The sequence below is a fragment of the Perna viridis genome, chromosome 15 (assembly GCF_037379345.1).
Source record: "Perna viridis isolate PV_CMFRI_1.1 ecotype Kerala chromosome 15, ASM3737934v1, whole genome shotgun sequence".
NCBI classification, from domain to species: Eukaryota; Metazoa; Mollusca; class Bivalvia; order Mytilida; family Mytilidae; genus Perna; species Perna viridis.
The window spans coordinates 15,681,534-15,703,756 of NC_142459.1; the positions used below are offsets into that span (position 1 = coordinate 15,681,534).

Genomic DNA, 22,223 nt, shown 5'->3' on the forward strand with positions numbered 1-22,223 from the left:
CCAACGCAAATATCATTTCATCAATGCAAATGACAAAACAAATAATCCTATTGACCTCGACATAAATTGGCGATCAATAAGTGTAATGTGTACATAATAAACATTTCGCTGTTATTAACACGGACATAATCGAAATAGCAGGAATCATTATTACTACATTGCATTCATTAATCATGTCCACCGAACAATACACAGTAAACAATACATGTCAATCGCTCAGGGAAGAACCGAAAATAAAAATACATTAAAACATACAAGAAGTTGTCGATCATTGACATTTTTATATATAGGCAGCGGCACAGGTGACAGCCTTGTCGTGCACCGTAAATAATATTATTTGTATAATGATTATTGCATTGCATTGAACAATGTAAGGGGCACCTTTGTCGCACACCGTCAATAAAATGAATTTATATTTTCATTAAATTTACCTAAAGGTATTTAGTATTATACGGCAGTTAAGTTAAAAAATTGTTAACATTAAAACGTATTGTAAGTGATACTTTCTGTTTACAATTTTGTTATATGGTACAGGGTAAAGGACGCCCTTGGCGCGCGCCAATAATAATAATTCTGATGTTTCTAATGGTGCACCTAGATTTATATTTATATATAAACATGCACGGAAATTTCGTTGATCACGTACTCCATAAATCAAGGCAAATGGGATTTGTCTTAAGAGATGAGACATTGTGAAATATTAAAGCACTTAAAATGTTTGTGGGTTTCTTTTTTCAACAGTTGTATATTAATGCAGTTGCGTGGGAAATTAAACCCCGGATATAATGCTTTGAATGTCGAATAGCTCTTACTGTGAAATGCAAAAAAAAAACACTTTAATTTGGTTAATTTAGATTTTGTTTGGTTTCTTTCACTTTTAAATTCGTAATCATCGCTACAAAATACCCAACTCAAAGTGACTTATACTAAATTATTAGATTAAGATTGAACTTAGAATTAAGAAATAGTATTTTATTTCTTCCTAACCATTATTATTACATTATATAGACACTTAAATATAATTCAACACGTAAAGTTCAATGCCATTCTTAAAAGGCAAATTTGAGACAATAAAAAGATTAAAGGATTTAAGGATGTTGAATTTAAAAAAAAGCTTTTTGAGGAAATCATTATTAAAGTGCACACAATATCCATTCCTTGATGTTTCTAATCAGATTTAAACATCAGCTGATTTGTGAAATTTTGCCAACAGAAATTACAAAAAATATAGTATTTGAACGGCATCCAAAAAAGTATAAAACATACTAAGATCTTATTAAGTTCGTTAGATCTACAGCATACTTACTTTCAATAAATAAACGAAGTTGCAGTTCTTTTTCGTTATACTAAATTTTTAACGTTCCGTTTAAGTAGAAACTGGTTTCTTCATCGGGGCATCAATGCATTTTTTCGATTATGCCTTAATTTTTGCTTCAACACGGAAAACAAGCTCCTTCATTCACTATTTTATGTAAATACATTTTAAATATTATCCTTTTTCGATAGAAGAATAATTCCGTTACAGAAACGTTTCTTTTATTAGAAAGTCAGAAGTTGATCATAGCATTGGAAAACCACATTATCCACCAGTAACACGGTTTACATTTTCTATTCAAATCTTGATTAAGCGTGATAGATGAATCGGCAATACTTTTCACAATCCTTACACGTTGTTTCACGGTCTGAAATCAGCATCAAAGAAATCGCATGTGTTCCTAACTGTCACTAGAGACACACAAGTTCACTTCTCATCATGTAAATGATTGACAAATGATTGTATTATTGTCGGGAACGTAATCAGCGACGTGCTATGCCTGTGTGATGAAAAGTACTAGCTTTGACATTTTAACGTCCCCTGCCTGACACCGTGGCAGTTCGTCTCTCATCATAAAAAATGACAAAGACTTTGTCTGTTACTGTTGGTATACCAGAAGTTCGGGGTTATAGCCGCCAACACTTCCGGAAATTTGACCAAGAAGATTTGGAACGAGGAATCAAGACTCGTTTATTTTTGAATTTTTTTACAAAGAATATTTTAACTTCGATATTGTATGCTTATTTATTTGTATGTACTTGTATTACTACATCGTGTGATGTTGGCAATGTACCTCCATACTCCAATTATACGATAAACAAAATCAGGAATCATGAATCTACATGAATTTCTCAATTTTCTTATTTAATCGTTCCTTTTACAAGGCACAGCGAGATATATTTTCCATGATCAGAAAATAAAATCTATTTTTCAAAATTACAATATCATGAATAATATTTAAAAAATTAACATAGTTTTTAATAGTTAGCTTTCTAGCATTCTGGAGATGTCTCAGTCTAATTTCATATCTAAATACTTTGAGAAAGAAAAAAAACAATGTAAAATGTTCTGCTATTTTATTTCAATTTATATAGACACCCAAACTATTACATGATTGCATTTGATTGGTAAAATAATATCTTTCTTGTCTATGCATTATTTGTGCGTATTATCTCTATAGAAAATAAACGCACTTTTTTCTTTCAGCCTAAACCACATATTGTAATTGTGCTGGAGCTAATAAAAAATATTTCTCAAGCTTTTTGTTTTTGTTTTTGTTATTTTGGTTATTTTACGTTCTTTGTTGTGTGCGTTTATTTTCACTACCTATTCTGTAACCACGGAATATATTCTTTTGATTGGTTCTCTTCTTTGCTCTTTTATTGCTAGGTTTATTCAAAATGTTCGGTGAATCTGAAAGAGTAATCAAGGGAACCAAGGTTATAACGGTAATCAAAAGAATGCAATCCAGGGACAAAGACCAAACATGGAAAACAGACAAACACAACAAAGAAGATAAAACAACAAAACTAAAAAACAGACATACATAACAAAGAACATAAAGTAACTAAAAATTTCCATATATAAGTGGTTTATAATTTTAAGCCTTCTACAAGAGCCTCAGAATGATTTTACATGTTATCTTGGCCCCGAACTCTTGAGTTACAAATGTAGTAGCAGCTGGTATGTCTCAAAATGATTGCGTAATTTGGCGTTTTCGAGAAACTAAATTCCAACGTCCTATACTGTAGAAGTACATTTACTTGTTGAGTGTTTTAATGTTGCATTTTATTTGTTTGTTTGTTTGTTTGTTTGTTTGTTTTGTTTTGTCTTGTTTTTTTTGTATTTGTTTGTTTTTGTTTTGTTACAACAATCAACCTGCTTGAAATGTAAATCAATTTAAGGTACTCAGTACCCTCCCACATTTTCCGAGACAAAACATTGCATTTGATTATTTTTATTTCGAACAAAGAACCTTCACATAATTGCACTTAAAACATTTTTAAAACAAGTAGAAAATATCACATCTGTAGCCTTCAATGGTAGTACAATCCAACACCATATTTAACAGATGAGAGTTCAGTAAACTGTAAAAATACAAAAACAATATGTAAATGTACAAAAATAATGTAACATATTTGTAATTGTTTTCCTATAGAGCTTGCAACTTGAATTTTGAAATGAGAGTGTAGCATTTTCTGCGCAGAATTATCGGTCATTGTTTTTGTGAGAGAAAGGATCGATAACTCCGAGTAGAGAATGGGAGTCTATCATGTTTATTACGTTGCAAAAATGCAATTTCTAGCTAGTATTGTGAACATATGGATTTAGCTGATGTGTTTATTCAATATAGTAGGCGATGTTGTTCAGAATTTCAAATTTTGGGCTCCCTAGTTTGAGTTCCAATTACCGATCTTCTCATGTAAAAGTTATAACTTGATGCAGATTCGTCCTATGTAACATCAATTATACAAATGTAACATAAAATCCGAGCACCTACCGGAAGCGGAGATTGGAAATTGTGGTGAGCCGTGAGTATTTCATTTTGCCTCAGAAAGAACGACACAAATAAACGTTTTTGATTTCTAAAGAGAAATATAAACTGCAGGCTTAAAAGAATACAAACCTTTTCCTTTACCGATAGCTCCACCTACAAAATAAAACAGTAAAAACTTCAATCTACATGAAATGTTATAGTAAACAAAATAGATATGTGTTCCATTCTGTCTAATTTAATCGGGTTGAAAATCGTTTTCGTGTACAATTTAAGCCATATATTCAAATTTTACTCCTTATTTTTAAAAATAAAATTTTATCATGTCATTTGTCAAGTACTTTAAACCTCGTATACGCGATTCGGACATTTAAATACATGCAAAATGCTCGAGTGGAAGTTAGATGGGTCGGTAAGTACCAGTCTTTATGAAATTCAGACAGTACCAATGGTAGAGGTGATTCATGGTGTAGAAAACCCCACCGGACTAACGATGCTTTTGTGGTCTACATATTTTCAGGTAAAAATAATCATTTCTATGTTAAATTCTGTATTTTTTTAGAAAACCATTTATCTCCCACTATATTCAACCAAATGAAACCAAATCAAAAACGGAAACTCTTGCCAAGTGCAAATTTCATACACTACCTTAATACTTTTATCTCTAACGTGCAATAACCGAACGACGAACTAAAACTGTTTGTATTGAGGTATATTTTTGAATTAGAAACAAAAGTGAATTTGGTGTGTTTTTGACATGCGCGAATCACATTCCGTCTGATTTTGTAAAGACTGATACCTACATGTTCATGTCTATCACCATTATATGCCTTTTTTTGTTAGGACAAGTGTTTCATTGAGAATTCTAGTCGAAGCTTTTTAATTTCATTTGATATAATAACAGTTACTCCCTCTCAAGAAACCATATTGTATGACTCATTAACAACCTTAGACAAGCGGGGGAGAAACTATTTGATTGATAGGAAGCGGTTAAGATTTTTTTTTAATTTTGTTGTCATAGTCATGGCTTTCTGTTAGAAGACTGGTCTCTCGAATTGTATTGTTTTTACCACTAGGCTGGTCCTGCTGTCCTATTTCAAAATTGTTTCCAACCACTCCCACAATAAATACCCGTAATCAAATAGTTGCTCCCGAAAGTGTTTCTTACCTGCTCCTGCCCCAACAGTACCGGCAAATCGTCCACTTACAGCTCCGGCAAATCCGGTGGTTCCTCTACCCCCAATAGCGCCACCTCCGATTCCGGAAGCAATGTCACCTCTCAAGGCAGCTGAAAGTCCGGCGTTCAATCCTGCGTTTAATCCGGTAGTGGCTGCGCTTAATCCCCCGGAGAGTGCTCCAGTCAAGGTTCCTAGTGGACCGGGTCCCCCGATTGAACCTGGGAATCCACCGGTGGCTGCGTTCAAACCGCCGGAAAGTGAGCCTGACAATGTACCGAGAGGTCCTCCGACGAAACCGGGAAATCCATCGGTGGCTGCATTAATGCTACCAGACAAAGCTGCGTTAAGTGATGCAAGTGATGCAGGTCCACCAAAAGATGGGAAACCACCACCGATTGGTCCAATTCCGAATCCAGCTCCAAAGTTCCCGTCGAATGATGATCCGAATCCTCGGTTGATGCCAGGTCCAAATACAGGGAAGTTTGATACGGCTCCAGTTCTTCCGGAGATAGCTAATTGTAGAGATTGTTGTAAGTATTGGCAGTATGCAAGAAGTCTGAGGTAAAGACTCAAGCTTAGGTTGATGCTACCACCTGAAACAGCACCACCGGGTAAAATACCACCGATTTGTCCGTTCAAAAAGGCATTGAGAGCTGCAGATAAACCTTGTGTTCCGATTTGTGGGCCAACGCCGGGGAAACCACCCCCAATAGAACCGCTAACTGAACCGCCAACTGAGCCTGTTACACCGGATAAGCCAGGTGCTGGTCCTACAAATCCTGGGAATCCTGGAATGCCACTTCCGATGCCGCCGCTGATGGAGCCCCCAATAGAGCCTGACAATCCAGATAAGGGTCCAACTGGTCCAGGTCCAATGATTGGGATTGGTCTGATTCCAGTTGGTCTGCCTCCAATGGAACCGCTTACAGAACCGCTTACTGAGCCAGATACTCCAGAAGAACCGAATCCTGGGGAACTGATTCCTGGTCCGACTGGTCCAATTCCTATACCAGAAATTCCACTTCCTACAGAACCGCTAACGGAGCCACTCACTGAACCGGAAACTCCAGAAGAGCCGAATCCTGGGGCAATAAATCCTGGTCCAACGGGTCCAATACCAGGACCAGAAATTCCACTTCCGACGGAACCGCTCACGGAGCCACTTACTGAGCCGGATACTCCAGATGAACCGAATCCAGGGGCAATGAGTCCTGGACCAGAAAGTCCACTTCCGACAGAACCGCTTACAGAACCGCTAACTGAGCCAGATACTCCAGATGAGCCAATTCCTGGGACAATGAGCCCTCGGCCACTTCCGACGGAACCGCTTACGGAACCACCTACTGAGCCGGAAACACCAGATGAGCCAAATCCGCCTCCAAGTGCACTTCCAACTGAACCTCTTACGGATCCGCTAACGGAACCTCTAATCTGAGCTTGTCCTATATCAAAAATGCATTTTTTTTAAATGTAAAATATGAACGGAAAAGTTCAGATTTTTTAGACATGTCATTCCGTGCTCAATAAATATACTCATTTAAAAAGTTAAGGCATACTGTATCAAAGAATTCCTGAAAAAAAGTTCTTAGGAATGTATCACTGCTTTTTCTACACCAAACAAAATGTTGTGATGTGCTTCTTTTTATACGATATCCTTTTTCAGCACATGGGGAATGGGTATATGGACTCAAAAGCATTAAGTGTAACCATTCAAAGAATACAATTTCAGAGATGTAAGACAAGATGATCTAATCATTCTAACATAAATTAGAAAATCTGTGAGCTAAGCACATTAAAGGACACCACCCCCAATCGATCCCTACACCATTGACCATACGAACAAACAATAAAGGGCGCAAAATAGGAAGTGACGTCACTTCGGTCTGTGATTGATTTCATTCCACTGAGGGAATTTTAACGTCCTTGACTACCTTTTCCAGTCTTGCACAGACGAGATCTAATCCCACGATATGGCTTGCTCATATAAAGCTTCTGTCAAAAATTCAAGTGGTTGCCATATGGATATGTAGAGAAAACTGTTACAAAAAGTTTTAGATGGGCAGATGGAAGGTACCATGATCACTATATTCCTCCGCTAAAGCGGTGTATAAAATATCAGACGTTTTACCTGCTCCTCCACTAGGGTATGCACTGGCGGAAGCACAAATCAACAGAATGCAAATGGCCCACATGGTGTTTTTCTGTAAAAGGGAAAACAGTAATACTAAATATGATCATAAAGCAGTAGATTTATCATGATCTGCAATATTTCTCAAAGAAAAAAATGATAAGGGCACGCCCATCTCGTCGGGAATACTCCGCGCGACCTTGTTTTGTAATATTCAATAATATAAAAGAAAAATATAAATTTCGTATATATTTTTTTCAACTTTATAGTTAATATAAGTATTGACTTTTACATTATTTTCATTGGTTATGGTGTAAGAACTTCCGTACCATGTTAATTATGCGCAAAACGAAAATTAATTCACCAATAAAATTAAGATGAAAATCTTTCCTTGGTATCAAAGACGGTAACATCGTTGTCAAAATTAAAAAATAAAACTTAGTTATTATTTTTTTGTCATAGTGGTCTAAGTGCTTGGGGACGGCCAAATACCAAAAAAAATGAAGCAAATGACTTTTTAATAGAGTCAGCAAAATTAGAAATAAATTTCGAATGCATATGCACGTATACAAAGTCACAGTCACGTAGCCAAAAAAAAATAAATAAATAAAATAAAAAGGAAATAAGATGACGATGAGTAGCGCCAACTTTAGACTGTCTTTGCATAATAACTACAAAAAAATACTAATAACAAATTGATGTAATGCAAGTACAAAGGATTTCCAATTGCATGTAAGAACATTAACTAATTAATTAAAAGCGATTTCAAGAAGTGCTTTTAACTCCTAAACAGGAGTTTAAATATAGTCTATTTAACGACAAGAGAAACGACTCGGAAAAACAGGAAATTTATAAGAATAAACGATTAATAAAAATTGTTCTTTGGTACCACTTGGTTTTCATAAAACCGTTTACAGTACAATGGTGGGTCCTGGAGTCCCGATCCCTGAATAGACCTTACTATATAAAATATCTCGTCTATTCGTTTAAAAATACCAAGAATAGTCTAAAATTGTTCGCAATCGAAAGAAAAAGACTTTTCAGCTTATTCAAGCTTTAGTTCTACGATGTTTGAAATGCTCGAGTTAAAAATTTTCGCATGAATTGTTACTTTACCTTTGAGTATTCAGTAACCTTGTCAGCCGAAAACTCGAATGTATTAGACTGACGAGATCGAGAGTTTATATACATCGACAAAGCATATAGGACGTGCTTTTCCTTATTTTTCTATTTTTGAACTTTCGACCTCTTAACCATTATAGCCCTGGTAGCTGTCTTGTTAACCATTACGTAACATACCAAAAAGTACAATAATTTTTAATAGTTAATGTTTAATAAATTATTTATTGATGCTTGTAAATGCATGTCGTATACGTGATCTCATGTAAAGTTTGATTTTTGTAGTTACTAAGCATTTTCAAATTGCTTCCTTAGTGTTGATTCATGGTCTATGAAACGACTTGGTCGCGACTGCGGTAAATCGCAAGGCATGTAAACGCATCGGAGACGGTGTAAATATAAAGAGGAGTCGTGAACTTAGCAACATCTTTCTTAGTTTTTATCAATAAATTGATGTTTTCTTGGCTGTTTCAGTGTTCATCGTGTGGTTTTTGGTGCTTCTAGGAATTCCCTTAACTACACAAATTGATTTTGAGAAGTTGTCTGGCTAGCACTACATGTAGCTGATTGAACAAAAAGTATTTTATTTGAATTTTATCGATAACCTCAACTCCCGGAAACGATGCAAGTTTTCATTTTATTGCGTAAGTTTCAATTTTGTCATTCGGGGAAGATGAATGAGGAGAATAGTTTTAATTACCACACAACTGAAGATAATTTCCAGCTAGAGTCATGCCGAATTAATAAAGTCGTATGATACACTATCATGTGAGTATCAAGACTACTTCCATTTTCAGATCATAGTATTTCAATAATCGGTACATCATGCGACTAAACATGAGAGGTAAGTTGGTCTGTTTTGTCAACTTCTTAACAAAACATTTTGAGGAAAGCCATGTTAGTGGCTAAAGTACTCCTAAGGGCCAAGGCTCGTAAAGTTTGGAGAAACAAATTAGTAGAATCGATTTGTTACATCATAAAACAACTCTTTCTACATGTATGTTCATTTCCTTAGATCTTTTATATATGTTGCAATATTTTGGTCGACTGGTTATATCGAACTATGGTAAAATTTACCCGTACTTTTCTGCAGTAAAACGTATAACCAAATGTTTAGTGTTAACATCTCCATGCAGTGGGCAAAAATTTAAGGAAGAGCTGTAATTTGTTTCCGTGGTCTAGTCTTTGTCCATAGATTTTGAATATCCTGTTCCTCACTATTCTAATGATGATCTCCTAGCCTTTTCGCAGACAAAACAGTGTAGTCGAATTCTATTGAAAAATGCTTTTCACTACAGATCACCTGCCGATGTCAAAGCTTCCTCATCCGTGCCGCACAAAACATAACTGTGTGGCTTTAAGTTCAATCTTGCAAAAATTCAGGAGTTAGTTGGCAATATTCAATGTGACAACACATATTGAAAGTTTTTTAAATAAGTATATTTTTCATACTGTATGTATACTATTATTTGAATAAACAAGACATGCATTCACCGGGACAAAGTTTAGAACGTCAAATCATGTTGTAATTTCTTTATGCAAGATTTTACTTTAAGTAGCAGTCTTTTTAAAAATCAGACAGGAGGTGTTTCATGCATGTCAAAACCCACCGAATTCAGCCTTATTTCTTATTCAGAATCAGTTACAGACTACATAACCAGTCATAGTCTTTCATTTGGGTGTTGCGCCTTTGAAGTAAATTTTATGTAGATTGTACATGAAATTACCATTTTGCAAGGGTTATCGTTCTTGATTTTGTTTGATTTGATTGATTCTAGTGGGAGATAAATGTATGATTTTCTCAAAAGTACCGATCTGAATATGTAAAGGACAACTGTAAAGTAACAATATAGCTTATGTAGATTGAAAAAAAAATTGTTTGGTGGGTTTTTCTTCATTATGAATCACTTAAATATGGACAGTATCTGAATTTTATATGGACTGGTACTTAAGTGTTGAAAACGCCTAGAACTAGCTGTAGAATTTGTCTTTCCAAAAAGGACTCTTTGCGAGATTAGACATATCAGTCAGTTGATCCTTTTGAAAATTAAAGACTATGTAACATCCAAATTTTCTCAGCTCTGATAGTGATATTGTTTGCCTATTTCCGTCATGATTCGACATGTAACGTTTTAAAATCCGAGACAGAATTTTAGAAGGTATATGAACCATGTTTATTAATCCCATGAGGTTTTTCTTTGGTTCTTTCTTGTCATTTCTGTCTTTCCATTCCATATAGAATTATGGGACTTCATTTTAACTTGAACTGAGCTATAAGTATGGTAATGTAGTTAATATATGACTAAGTTTTTGCAATACCAGAGTCTTCCATAAATGTAAAGATTTGGTGTGGAAGTTTGGTTGTATTTGTCGTAACTTAATCAAAAATGGGGTTTTACATCCTAGTTTTTATGATAATGTCGATTGTAATAAAGCTCAAATTTTTAACAGAATCCTTTTAGTCTGGAAAAATATTTGAATAAAATTAATATCAAATATCCGTATCTTCACCGTACCTTTGTTAATTCTTTGCAAACTCCAAGGCAGCTCCAGTTCCGTACCGTTGACGTTCCTCCACTAATAACGGTATTCTGGAATGGCAAAAGTAGCGCAGGCATGGAAGAGACCAATGCTCCGGAGTTTGAAATCTTTGATTTATGTTTTTTTTTATTGTTGTTTAATCTCTTATTAATAAATTAAATGTTATAATATACTTTGTTTCATTTCGTCTCATATACTTCTTGAAAAATCATTTCGTAATTTTTTATATTAGTATTTGCACGAAGACCTTGTTTTTCTTAGACATTTTATCATATCTTTTTCACTAAATCCTGCTAGACGTGTATTTATTGATACTTTTTTCTGAGTGGCTTTTGAATTTTGAACCTGCTTACAGAAACAGCGAGTACTCTTCGAGGTAGATACAGCTTGTTGCATTTTGTGCTATTCGTTAAAGTGTTTGTATTCTGTATCGATCTCAAGAGTTAAATCCGAATTCAACAGTAGTTCGTTTCCCCCGTTGTATGTTTCCACTGTTGTCCCAAGTTAGGGGAGGGTTAAGCGCTCACATTCATGTTTAACCCCGCCTCATACATGTACTTTATGTGCCTGTCTGTCCCAAGCCAAGTGGTTATCGTAGTTTTTTTATGTTCATTGTTATTCGTTTTTTTTTTCTATTGATTAGGTCGATTTTTGTATTTTATGGATAGTTTCACATTTATTTTGGGGGCTTTTACAGCTTGCTTTATGGTATGTTTTTCTTTCACCAATGAAGACCGTATGGTGGCATGTAGAAGTTTAATTGTTCATTGCTTGGCATTGTGGTGGACAATTATCTCATTTGCAATCACACCACATTCCCTATTTTTTTTTATTTTGACAAAAGTAATCTTGCTTAACAACACTAACTTTCTGTATTGTCAGCTTCTGGTTATTGCTGAGACTTCATTTTTTAAAATTTATTTTAGTGAAATTATTAGTTTCAACTATACTAATCATTTCAAGATAAAAACCCAGAGGTTTGAATTTTGTATGTTAACATAAATAGGCAATAGACAATATTTATTAGCACAAACACATTTACATTAAATGGTTATGGCATAATACAATACAAAACAAAGTGCAAATAAAAGTAATATATAAGTTTAAAATCTGTACAAATAACTTGATTAGATTATTTTTTAACATAATATTTTTCTGTAACAAATTTTCTTTAAAAAGGGCAAATAAAAAATAAAAAGATCTGTACCGACCGATTGTTCAATTATAATCTGATTCTGTATCACAATCGAAATTGAGTAGGGTTTTAGGTTCATCCAGTGTTCGAGTATGTCATTCTCGTTTTAGCTAGTCGATAAACAGACTGGTGTCCGTTCTGTCGAAACCAGATTTTGTAGATTGGGGAAAATTTACTTTTGCCGAGATCTTACATTTGAATCTCTGATGACGACGATAAGACAGAATGGTAAAACTAGGACATTTTAAGTATCAACTGACAAAATATTATAGTTTTTGTTGTAATTTCATGTAAAAAGTTCAATAGTTGGGTTTAAAATCGTACTCCAAAAGGGGGTGTGTCATGAAATTTATATATTTATAATACATAACAAATGTAATTGATTCATCATAATGTTAATCTCACTAGAGACCTTCACACAGAAACACGAGAAAACAAACAGATAATTGAAAAAAAAAAACATTGTATATCTGAAAATTCCTCTCGACGGTGTGCTAAGTATTTGCATAATCTTCATTGTGTTAAAGTTTATCCCTTTTGCGAAGTCAACAAAATGGGCCATGTCCTTGAAGCTATAGTATCAAATGAGGAATTTTCAGATATACAATGTTTTTTTTTTTTCAATTATCTGTTTGTTCTATAGTTCAGTGCTTATCATTCAAAGCAAACCATCCTTCCCACGATTGTACAGTACCTGAACCGATCTGTGCGATAAAAAATTGTGATTTATCAGTTTGTGATCAGTCATTGATCCTTCAAACTGATCTATTTAACCGGTGATCGCATGACACCGCGTGACAACAGAGCGGTCAATATATTTTACAATTGCCAGTGTTTTCTTTGTCAATTTTACACATATTTACATAATGCAATTAATTTGAACATAATTTGTACTTTTATTTTACATTTGTTTTATTTTAACAAATCATTCGTAGTTTTACATAACAAAAATGCGATCAGATCGGTCATCATTGCTGTCCATTTTGGATGCCCAAAAGTAGGTCATGCATAAATTACATGCCATTGATATTTTTTTATCACTAATGTATATTTGGCCAATTCCTTAACTTATATTTTTGTTTAAAGTGTATTATAAACATGGTGATCTAGCTTGTCCAGTAAGAGTTTTCAGTTCAGTGAAGATCAATATTTTTGTGTAGCATTAACTCGACTTTATTGTAAACTATTACATATTCATAATAGTATTTCCAAATTATACATTATATAAAAAGTTCTTTTGTATTTGATATGGTAAAATTATTAATTGTCCAAATAGTGCTGTTCCACTGCTTATAATGCGACCTCTTTGTACTCCTGTCAGAAGTTATATTTTTGTATATAAGCATATTTTAAGTGACATGTATACACTTACATGTACATATGATATTGCTTACTAAAAGAAACAACATGTATACATCATAGCACAGGTACATGTACATATGTACAGAATGTACACCGTAATGTATCAATTTTTGTAGTTGCTAATTTTCAGAGATTCTGTGAGCATATTTAGGGTCATCGATTTTCGTGTTTTTAGTTAATGATTAGTTTTATATACTGTTAAAAAATCAGTTTTGCTAGTATTACGTATATTTTTTTTCACGTTGTAATGACCCTGCAAAAATAGCGAAAATTAAAACACCACGAAAAGTAACATGTTAGAATAATTCATTGGCCAAAAGTGCAATATGTATCAGATAGTACAACTGTGCTTGAAGGAAAGTAAAGCACTACCAGGGTTAAACCTGAAATTTTGGTTTTGTGGCCATCAGCTTAAATTTTGGTAGCCAATATGCATTGCAGTAGAAATTTAAGTTGCCCACACCAAACTTTAGGGGCCAGTGGTCAGGAAAGAAAACTGCACCATTGCTTTTCTATTTATTTGTACCTTTATTTTGTAGAGGTTTAGATTTTGTGGTGACCTAGATTGCCCGGATTGGGTTTTAGCTGAAATCAGTACATTATCTAAAGTTGTAAGTACTTCATGTATATCTATTTGTTAAGATGGAAATGCATTGTATGTTGGGTTTATCAAATTTGCAAACACATATCTAACAAGCACCAACTTAGTTTGATTTGTTAATGACAATTCAAATAAATATGGATATGTGAACTCTAAATACAATGTGAAAAGGTATGGTGTATCTGTATGTCAAAGAGACAACAATCCCACCAGTATAAAAATGTCACCCCAAGGCCACCCATTGGTCTTCACTGAATGACAAGGAAATCCTCATACCACAGGGCAGGCTGCAGCTGGCCCAAAAAATCATTATACAAAGGCACCCACATGTAACAATTTTTCATTCATTTACATTGTAGATTTTGATAGGAATCCTTTTTAAAACAAATGTTTTTTTTTTCAATTGTTGGACAGCATTATTCGCATTATGTCCAGTATTTTTTTTTTATATTAGACGTCAGTGAAGATCAAACTTCTCTGTGTTCAAGTCATCAAAGATCTTCTGGATGCTGGTATTGATGTAAGTATGAACGTTTTTCCTTTGCTGTGTATACATCGATCGTTTTGCTGATATTTTATACATACCAAATAAGAAGGCAGAAAATGGCAAAATTAAGGAAGCAAAATAATTATTTAGATGAAGTTGAGAAGCACTCCAGGTAAGAATCATGCAAAATGTGATTCATGGTTAAAAAACCTACATACTTTTATTTTTGATATTATGTTTAAAGCAGAATTAGCTGCCATATTTGTTTAGTTCTGATTCTACTGAATTTTGCTGATTCAAAGAAATAAGTTTGTAGTAATGCAATTGAAGCAATAAATGCCAGTCATACCTCCAGGATATTGTGAAAACAATGTTTTTTTTATCAAAGAAGATCGATAGCTCTGATCTAATTATTTTTCGCCATTACTTCCGAAAATTGCCGACAGGACATTCACCTGGGTTAAGAATACTTTCATCTTGGTAAACAAAAATAATAATGGATACACAGATAAGCACATGTCTTGTTTATATTTCATTTCATCTATTTCTTTTTTAGTTTTCAAATAAATAATGACAATTACTGACCATATTTGTCCCATATTATATCACAATACATAAATTACAAAAGGATCCTTGCAATATATTCAAACTTTTTTCTTTTACGGCTTGAGTCCGTCAGTCTTCCTTGGAGTTGATAAATAGGTTCGATACTTTTATTGTCAAGCAAGACAAAAAGTTGACCTAGATATGCATATAATTCTGGTTTCATGTATTTAATGCATATTATTTGTGGATATCAAATAAAATTATACAGGAAAAGAACAATTTAGTAGAAATAATTCAAAGGTAAAGCATATTTCAACAGAAACAAAAATATAAGAAAAAGACAGCTTATGCAGCTTGAAATGTTATAGGTAAAAGAAAGTTACTTATGACTTATAATATAACCCTAGCTCTTATGAGATAAAAATTATATATAGAATGAACAGTAAAATTCTAAATTATGGGAGGTAACTCTCTAAATGGTGCTGTAATGCAATAGAAATTATTGGATTTTCGATATTGACTATCGCTTAAGAACAGACATATTGGAATTAATAATTATACATTTCATCATATAAACCTATAAAGCAACTTTCTTTGGGTGTATCACACATTACTAAATTTGCATGATTCTTTGACTAATATGATAAGAAAAACAGTCAGATAGTAACAGTAAAATCTGGATTTGTAAAAACTGAATTCTTCTTAAAGGGGGATGAAAATCAGGTCTGATAATAATATATTGTACTTTTATTCCTCATACATGGGTACCATTTGTCGTGGTTTAAGGAAGAAACATCAGTTTGAAGTCATGGAACTGTTTATCATACTTATCCAACTCTGCTGACCAAAGGCATTGATAGACAACATTTCAATCTGTCTAGTGTATTTTTCAATGTGTCTGATTCATTGTCTGGCAAACAATTCAGGAATCTTGTTTAGTTTTGGTGATATCTGTAAATTTAAGATGAAATGTCCCTTCAGGAAGTTTGAACTAAATTCCAGCAGATAGTCATTTATGGTAAATCATACCTACCTATAATATTTTTTATAGTTTTTTCTTGTAGATGACCTTGAATGAACATACATTTGTACTTTAAAATTTGTAAAAAATCATAGGTCACCAAACTTGATTTTGAGATAATTGAGCCTTATTAAAGGCTTTCTTTTACAATATTTTATATGGATTCTGTAGGGAATTATCACTTTTTCATATACTATTAAAATGCTGGTAGATAAAATTTCATATAAATTTATATAAAGAACAATTAACTAACATTCTTTCATATTTCTAAAAGAAAATTTGGGGTCGTTTTCTTGTAATATAAAAAAAGTATAACTCCCATTTTTTCCTGCCAATATATTATTTTTGCATCATTTAAACTCTATTAGAAAATAAATATCTATGATTTTGCAAGTTGACAGGAAAGATTGTTCTGTGTAATAAGTATTTTAATACTCTATATACATGTGTTAGTCTATGAATTACCTTTCAGGAAAACTTGAGAAGATTTAATCGGAATTAATCAGAAAATTAGTATCTATGTAGCATTTGGATGCAGATTTTTTTAGTCTGTGTGTGTTCAAATTCATCTCTGTGACACATCAATATTTTATTTATTGAACGGCTTCCAGGTTAGATAAATTGCATGATGATGCTTGCAGTTTCATGTTCCCTGTAGTTTCTATTTACTATAATCTCTGTTGCCTTTTTATCATTGCAGTATGATAAAGTTTACAAGCTGACATCCGATGCTAAATTTGGTAAGTTTGTATATTTATGAATAGATGACATTTGATATTCAACCTTTAAAAGGTAGGAATATGATTTTAACCATATATTTTCAGATTATCAAAGATAAACTTTTCTGTTTCAAACTTTACTATTGAAGTGACTGTTCCAAAAGTGGTAAAAATGATATTTAGCCAAAAGTTCCAAATATCAGTGGCAGTTCGAGGAATTTATAGAGGGTGTTGAACTGACTGAGGTTCCTTTTTTAGTTTTTGATTTTTTGCTAATTTCACCACCAAGATATAATCAAGAAAATAGAAAATTAATAGCTGTGAATTATTGATGAAGTTCCTTGGTTCTGGAATACAGATTAAGCAGAGTGTAATTTGCAAAAATAAATAAACTGTAAACCGGAAATTTTTCACATGGTATTTTTTCAGCATTTTCTGCGATCAATATGTTCTTGCACAGTTTTAGATTCAAGGTCATTCCCCAAATCAAAAAATAAATAATTTTCCTTGAAAATATTCACGACATTTAAATATTCCCATTACATGTCTTATCTTGAAAATAGCAAAAATAAAACTGCCGCAGAATATTTTGGGATTACATTATGTACAGGTAGTTGGTAAATCAAATTGATATCCTGAAAAGTGAAACTAAGTACACACCAGGCTGTCCAGCAGCCCATTAATTCATATTTTTTTTTTCAGTTTGGCTAAAATTCTTTTTAAAAAAAAACTTGAAATTCAAAGGGAATCCCTAAAAATGCCCTTATTTTTTGTGTGAAATCCAAAATGTTCATGTTACTCCACTGCTATCTAACTCTAAGGAGTTTTGAAAATTATCCTTGCAGTTTTTGTTTCAATGACTGCTTGTTTTGTAATTAAAGGAGTGCATCGCAATTGTCTACAGTTGTTTTCTTCATTGCATGTTATCAGGTGTTTTACTGTCAGGAATTTACAAAAGACATGCAAAAAAGATCGAAAATTTTTTCAAAGTTTGTCACTTTTATGTCGTAAAATTCGTACTTTTGGGCCTTAATTACTTCTAAAATTATTCCTTTTTTTGCCCAAAGGTGCTTGACAGCCAGGCACACATAAAGGGTATACAATAAACCCCTTTCATTTTATTTTCTGTTGGTTGTTGGATAATAGATAGGCCATAGGGTATGTAAATATTAACCATTTTCATTTTTTAAACAGAGACAGGAGATGTGAAAGCCAGTATTGCTGTGTTGTCATTTATTCTCTGTTCAGCTGCTAAATACAATGTGGATGGAGACTCTCTCAGTAATGAGCTTCAACAGCTTGGTTTACCCAAAGGTTTGTAGCTCACAACCAACCATTTGCTTTGTAAATTAAGTAGTAGTCTTTGTAAGAATCACATAGCCTGAATATAGTTGAAATATTGCTGATCGGATGTTAAACCCAATCTTTGTAAAAAGCATGCAAAATCTGTAAAATATGATACATCCCAAAAAAGGCTACATATTTTTATTTTTTGTGATTAAGTTGTTTTTTGGGTCTATAACATGACATGTGTAATTATTCATTCCAATCTGCCTGCTGTTAGGAGAAAATCAACATCGAAAATCCTATAGATTCTATTGTATTTGAGTGCCATTTACAGAGTTATCTCCCTTATTTTCAGATCTACAGTGCATTCTGGAAGATTTTTATCTCTTAAGAGCAGGAGCTAAATAAAAAACTGAATGATAGTTTCTGTTTACTATGGCAATTCAAACAAAATATCGAAAATGAAAATATGTAGGCTTTTTAGTCATGAATCACATTGTGCATGATTCTGAGCTTGAGTGCTACTTAAGCTGTTACACAATATAATGTAACAAGATCTGATGCAGCAGTCTAACAGAGTGATCACATTCTGAAATTTATTGTAAATATATATACAGTAAAACCTCTTTTACTCAAACTCCTTTTGGACCTCAAACTGGTCAATTTCAATGAGCAGTTAAATTAGAAAAAGATCTTCTAATTACTGCATTTAGTCACTGCAAGTAGGATCTAACATTACTCCATTTTACCATTTTTCTGATCAGTCAATCAGGACTAAACTTTCATGATTTCAAAAGTATTATATTTTAGGAGAGAAAACAGCCATCTAAACAGAAAGTAGAATTATGTACAGTAAAACCTTTCCAAACTGAACCTCTTTTGGTCTGTAGAATGTGGCCAGTTTGGACAGGTGTATGATTTATCCAGTTTCAAAATACATTTAAACTGACACAATGGGACTTCAAAACATGTCTAGTTTAGGCAGGTTTTGGGGTAATTCAGGGTTTGGTTTAGACAGGTTTCACTGTATAGTAGAAAATATGTAAATTGACACCTGCTTGGATATAACCAAGTGATATAAAGCCTTGTCTTCTTCACTATCACAACACCCCTACCCCAAGTTTAGACTGCGTTTTGAGATTTGTGGAAATTTTAATGTTTTTTTGTAAAATGCCAGAATTAAAGCAGGATAAGGAAATAGATGCTTAATTTCTTGATCTATTTGTAGAGCATGCTACAGCTCTGACGAAATCTTACAGTGATAGTCTGGATAAACTGCAGTCACAGCTTAGAAGACAAAGTCTTAGATGTAAGTCTATAGTGAGTTCGTTGGGTACCAAATTTCATGGTTTTTGTTGTTTTGACAAACCACAAAATTTGGATTGCAATAAAAATGAAATATCCATTCACTCATCATGTTCATATGCAATCTAATTAAAATTGGACACATCAATTGTTCCATTCAGCCACTGCATGTAGGATCTAACAACACTCCATACTACTTTCTGTTCAGATGACCTTTCTGATTAGCCAATCAGATTTCATCTTTCATGATTTTGAAAGCATTTTATGGAAAAAAATCTGACGATTCTGAAAAGGGTCATCTGAATAGGAAGTAGAATGGATCATTGTTACATGGAGTAACTGAATGGAACAATTGATACATCTAATTTTAATAATAGATTTGTTTATATAATGCAGTCTTTAAGGAGGAACTACTTGAAATTCAAAAATTTTTATTAGATCATAAAATTTAGGCAGACTTAAAAATTGCAATACTTAAAACTGGCATCGTGAAACTTTTAACACAACAGATGTAGGAATTTCCTAAAAAAAAAAAGAATTAATTCACAAAAAATATTCTGAAATTTCAGTAATATGAAAAAGTTGTTTTTTTTTGCAGGGACCAGTTTACAGGGGTTTTGCTTGTTTTTACATACCACAAATTTTGGTTCCCAATGCAAAGACAGGAGCTGTACTACAAACCCCTTTTTCTTTCTGTTTATTCTGTTCATACTTTTGTAAAAGATTTCTCAATTTCTACAAATTCAAATCATTTCGTATTTGAAATATTGCTTTGGAATTTTGTCTCACTTTTCTTGCAATCTACTTAAAATTAGCCCTATCAATTTTTCCATTTAATAATTGCATGTAGGGTCTAGCAACACTCTAACAACTACTTTCTGTTTAGATTACCTTTTCAAAATCCTCAGGTAATTTTGACAATATCATGAAAGATGAATTCTAATTACTTGATCAAGAAAAACGTCTGAACAGAAAGTAGAATGGAGTGTTGTTAGATCCTATGTGCAGTGAATAAATGGAACAATTGCCTGGGCTAATTTTAAGTAGATTGCCTTTCCCTATTTACAAAAATGGCTTAGAATTTAGATTACAAATGGAGTGGTAATGCTAATCATGACTACACTTGCAACATCTTGTTAATGATTGTTTTATAGTATCAAAGCTAGACTCTGTAGAATGGAGAGTAGATTACATCCTTAGTTCCAGTCTTTTAAAGAACATAGATGAACCATGTGTCCAACTTAGGTTAAAGGTCAAGGACACCAATACTGGCATAAGTAAACCAGTGACATTCACATTGACCTCTGATAAATTTAGAGTGTTTTTAAATGGTAAGATAATTTGTTGACTATTGACACCAAAACTGGCACAACTAAACCAGTGACCTTCACATTGACCTCTGATAAATTTAGAGTGTTTTTAAATGGAAAGATACTTTATTTACTATTGACACCAATACTGGCACAACTAAACCAGTGACCTTCACATTGACCTCTGATAAATTTAGAGTGTTTTTAAATGGAAAGATACTTTATTTACTATTGACACCAATACTGGCACAACTAAACCAGTGACCTTCACATTGACCTCTGATAAATTTAGATTCTTTTTAAATGGTAAGATTAATTATGTGAAATCAAAGAAACCAAGGTATTTAATGAATGTTAACAAAACAGTGACAATAAACAGATAAAAGAAGTAAATACACACAGAAAAGAACTTTGAATAATTGAAAAAAAACATGCAAATACATGCAGAAATTCTTCATAAACTCAAATTTGGACCTATCAAATTTGGACCTATCAAATTGCTTGATATCAAAGATTTATATTGAACTTGTCTCTGTTTCATATACATTGTAAAATCATGAAAATTAGGACTTTCAACAAATGCCTCCCCAACTGATATTTAGAATAATAAAATTGCTTCATATCAAATATTTGAGAAAAAACTCAAAGAGAATCTCAAATTTAATTTTCTAATAAAACAGGGCAATGTAGCCCATATAAAATTGTGTTTATATTTTGTAATTGCAGAACTGAAACAGGCAGATGCTATAATGGAAAATTTGTCCAGTTGAATTTGAAATCAGTGGAATGAATGTGCAATACAAAGATGTTTTATGGAATGAATGGATTTTTAACATAACTTATATTTATATGAATGAATAATGTTGTTTTGCTATTAAAACATTAAAAATGTAATAGGGTTTCTTCTGTCTTACAAGAGTTGTTGCCGGGGAGATGCATAGGATGTTTCGTTAGAGTGTTCTGTTTTTTAAACTAAGAAAATGAGAAAGGTTTCTTCCATTTTATAAGAGTTGTTGCCGGGGTGGTAAATGGGTTTCTGGTTTGAGTGTGTTGGAAAGAAATCAACAAAGCTGAGTTGCAAAATGTAATTTTTTTTTATTCAACAACAAAATAATTTCCAGTCTTGCTATGGTGTCATGTTGTTGTAGTCACAGTTGTTGTTTTCCCTGTCTGGTCTTTGCCCCTTGATTTACATTCTTTTTATTTCCGCTGGAATCTTGGTAGCCCTGATTACTCTCTGGCTGACAGTGTGATGGGGATGATGATAATACCTCGAAATTTAGTGTCCAGACCACAACTTGAGTATTATTGTATAAATTTTTATGAAATTGTACCATAATGTGCTATAAACCACTATGAATTCTAAATATTTTGATTTTAACCAATTCAGAATTTGGGGTTGAAAAAGAGAGAAAAGCAAGCTAACTTGAGTATGCCAAATAAATGGGTCTGTTTTAAATTGTACAACATGGTATTACAGTGGTGGAGGCGGGGGTGCTCAGGACCCTCCTCCCATAGAAAAAAAATGTTGAAAAATTTGTGTGTGTTTAATCATGATGAAAAACACTCATTTCATGATCCTCACCAATGATCCTGTCAAGAATTGTTTTTGCCC

At 33.1% G+C, this 22,223-nt stretch overlaps 2 protein-coding genes across 2 annotated transcripts; one reads left to right on the forward strand and one right to left on the reverse strand.

Annotated features, from left to right (window-relative positions):
• Window positions 1-3,256: 3,256 nt before the first annotated feature.
• LOC148597128 (uncharacterized) lies at window positions 3,257-8,306 on the reverse strand. The gene is made up of 5 exons (XM_088563000.1): window positions 8,232-8,306; window positions 7,116-7,188; window positions 4,978-6,429; window positions 3,942-3,965; window positions 3,257-3,402 (listed from the first exon to the last, which is right to left on the reverse strand). Exons 1-5 carry the CDS (start codon window positions 8,304-8,306, stop codon window positions 3,395-3,397), a joined length of 1,632 nt encoding a protein of 543 aa, XP_088419126.1. The 3' UTR covers window positions 3,257-3,394.
• A 3,739-nt stretch (window positions 8,307-12,045) lies between these two features.
• Window positions 12,046-21,502, forward strand: LOC148597129 (COMM domain-containing protein 4-like). The gene is made up of 8 exons (XM_088563902.1): window positions 12,046-12,198; window positions 13,872-13,943; window positions 14,388-14,453; window positions 16,688-16,727; window positions 17,901-18,020; window positions 19,222-19,302; window positions 20,453-20,629; window positions 21,335-21,502. Exons 1-8 carry the CDS (start codon window positions 12,196-12,198, stop codon window positions 21,376-21,378), a joined length of 603 nt encoding a protein of 200 aa, XP_088420028.1. The 5' UTR covers window positions 12,046-12,195; the 3' UTR covers window positions 21,379-21,502.
• Window positions 21,503-22,223: the final 721 nt, after the last annotated feature.

Coding starts and splice junctions, on each gene's coding strand:
- LOC148597128 (XM_088563000.1), bottom strand. CDS start 8,306: ATGTATATAAACTCTCGATCTCGTCAGTCTAATACATTCGAGTTTTCG. Junction 6,430..7,115: donor ATACCCTAGTGGAGGAGCAG/GTAAAACGTCTG, acceptor TTTTTGATATAG/GACAAGCTCAGATTAGAGGT. Junction 3,966..4,977: donor TACTGTTGGGGCAGGAGCAG/GTAAGAAACACT, acceptor TTTATTTTGTAG/GTGGAGCTATCGGTAAAGGA.
- LOC148597129 (XM_088563902.1), top strand. Junction 16,728..17,900: donor GACATCCGATGCTAAATTTG/GTAAGTTTGTAT, acceptor TTTTTTAAACAG/AGACAGGAGATGTGAAAGCC. Junction 19,303..20,452: donor TAGAAGACAAAGTCTTAGAT/GTAAGTCTATAG, acceptor ATTGTTTTATAG/TATCAAAGCTAGACTCTGTA.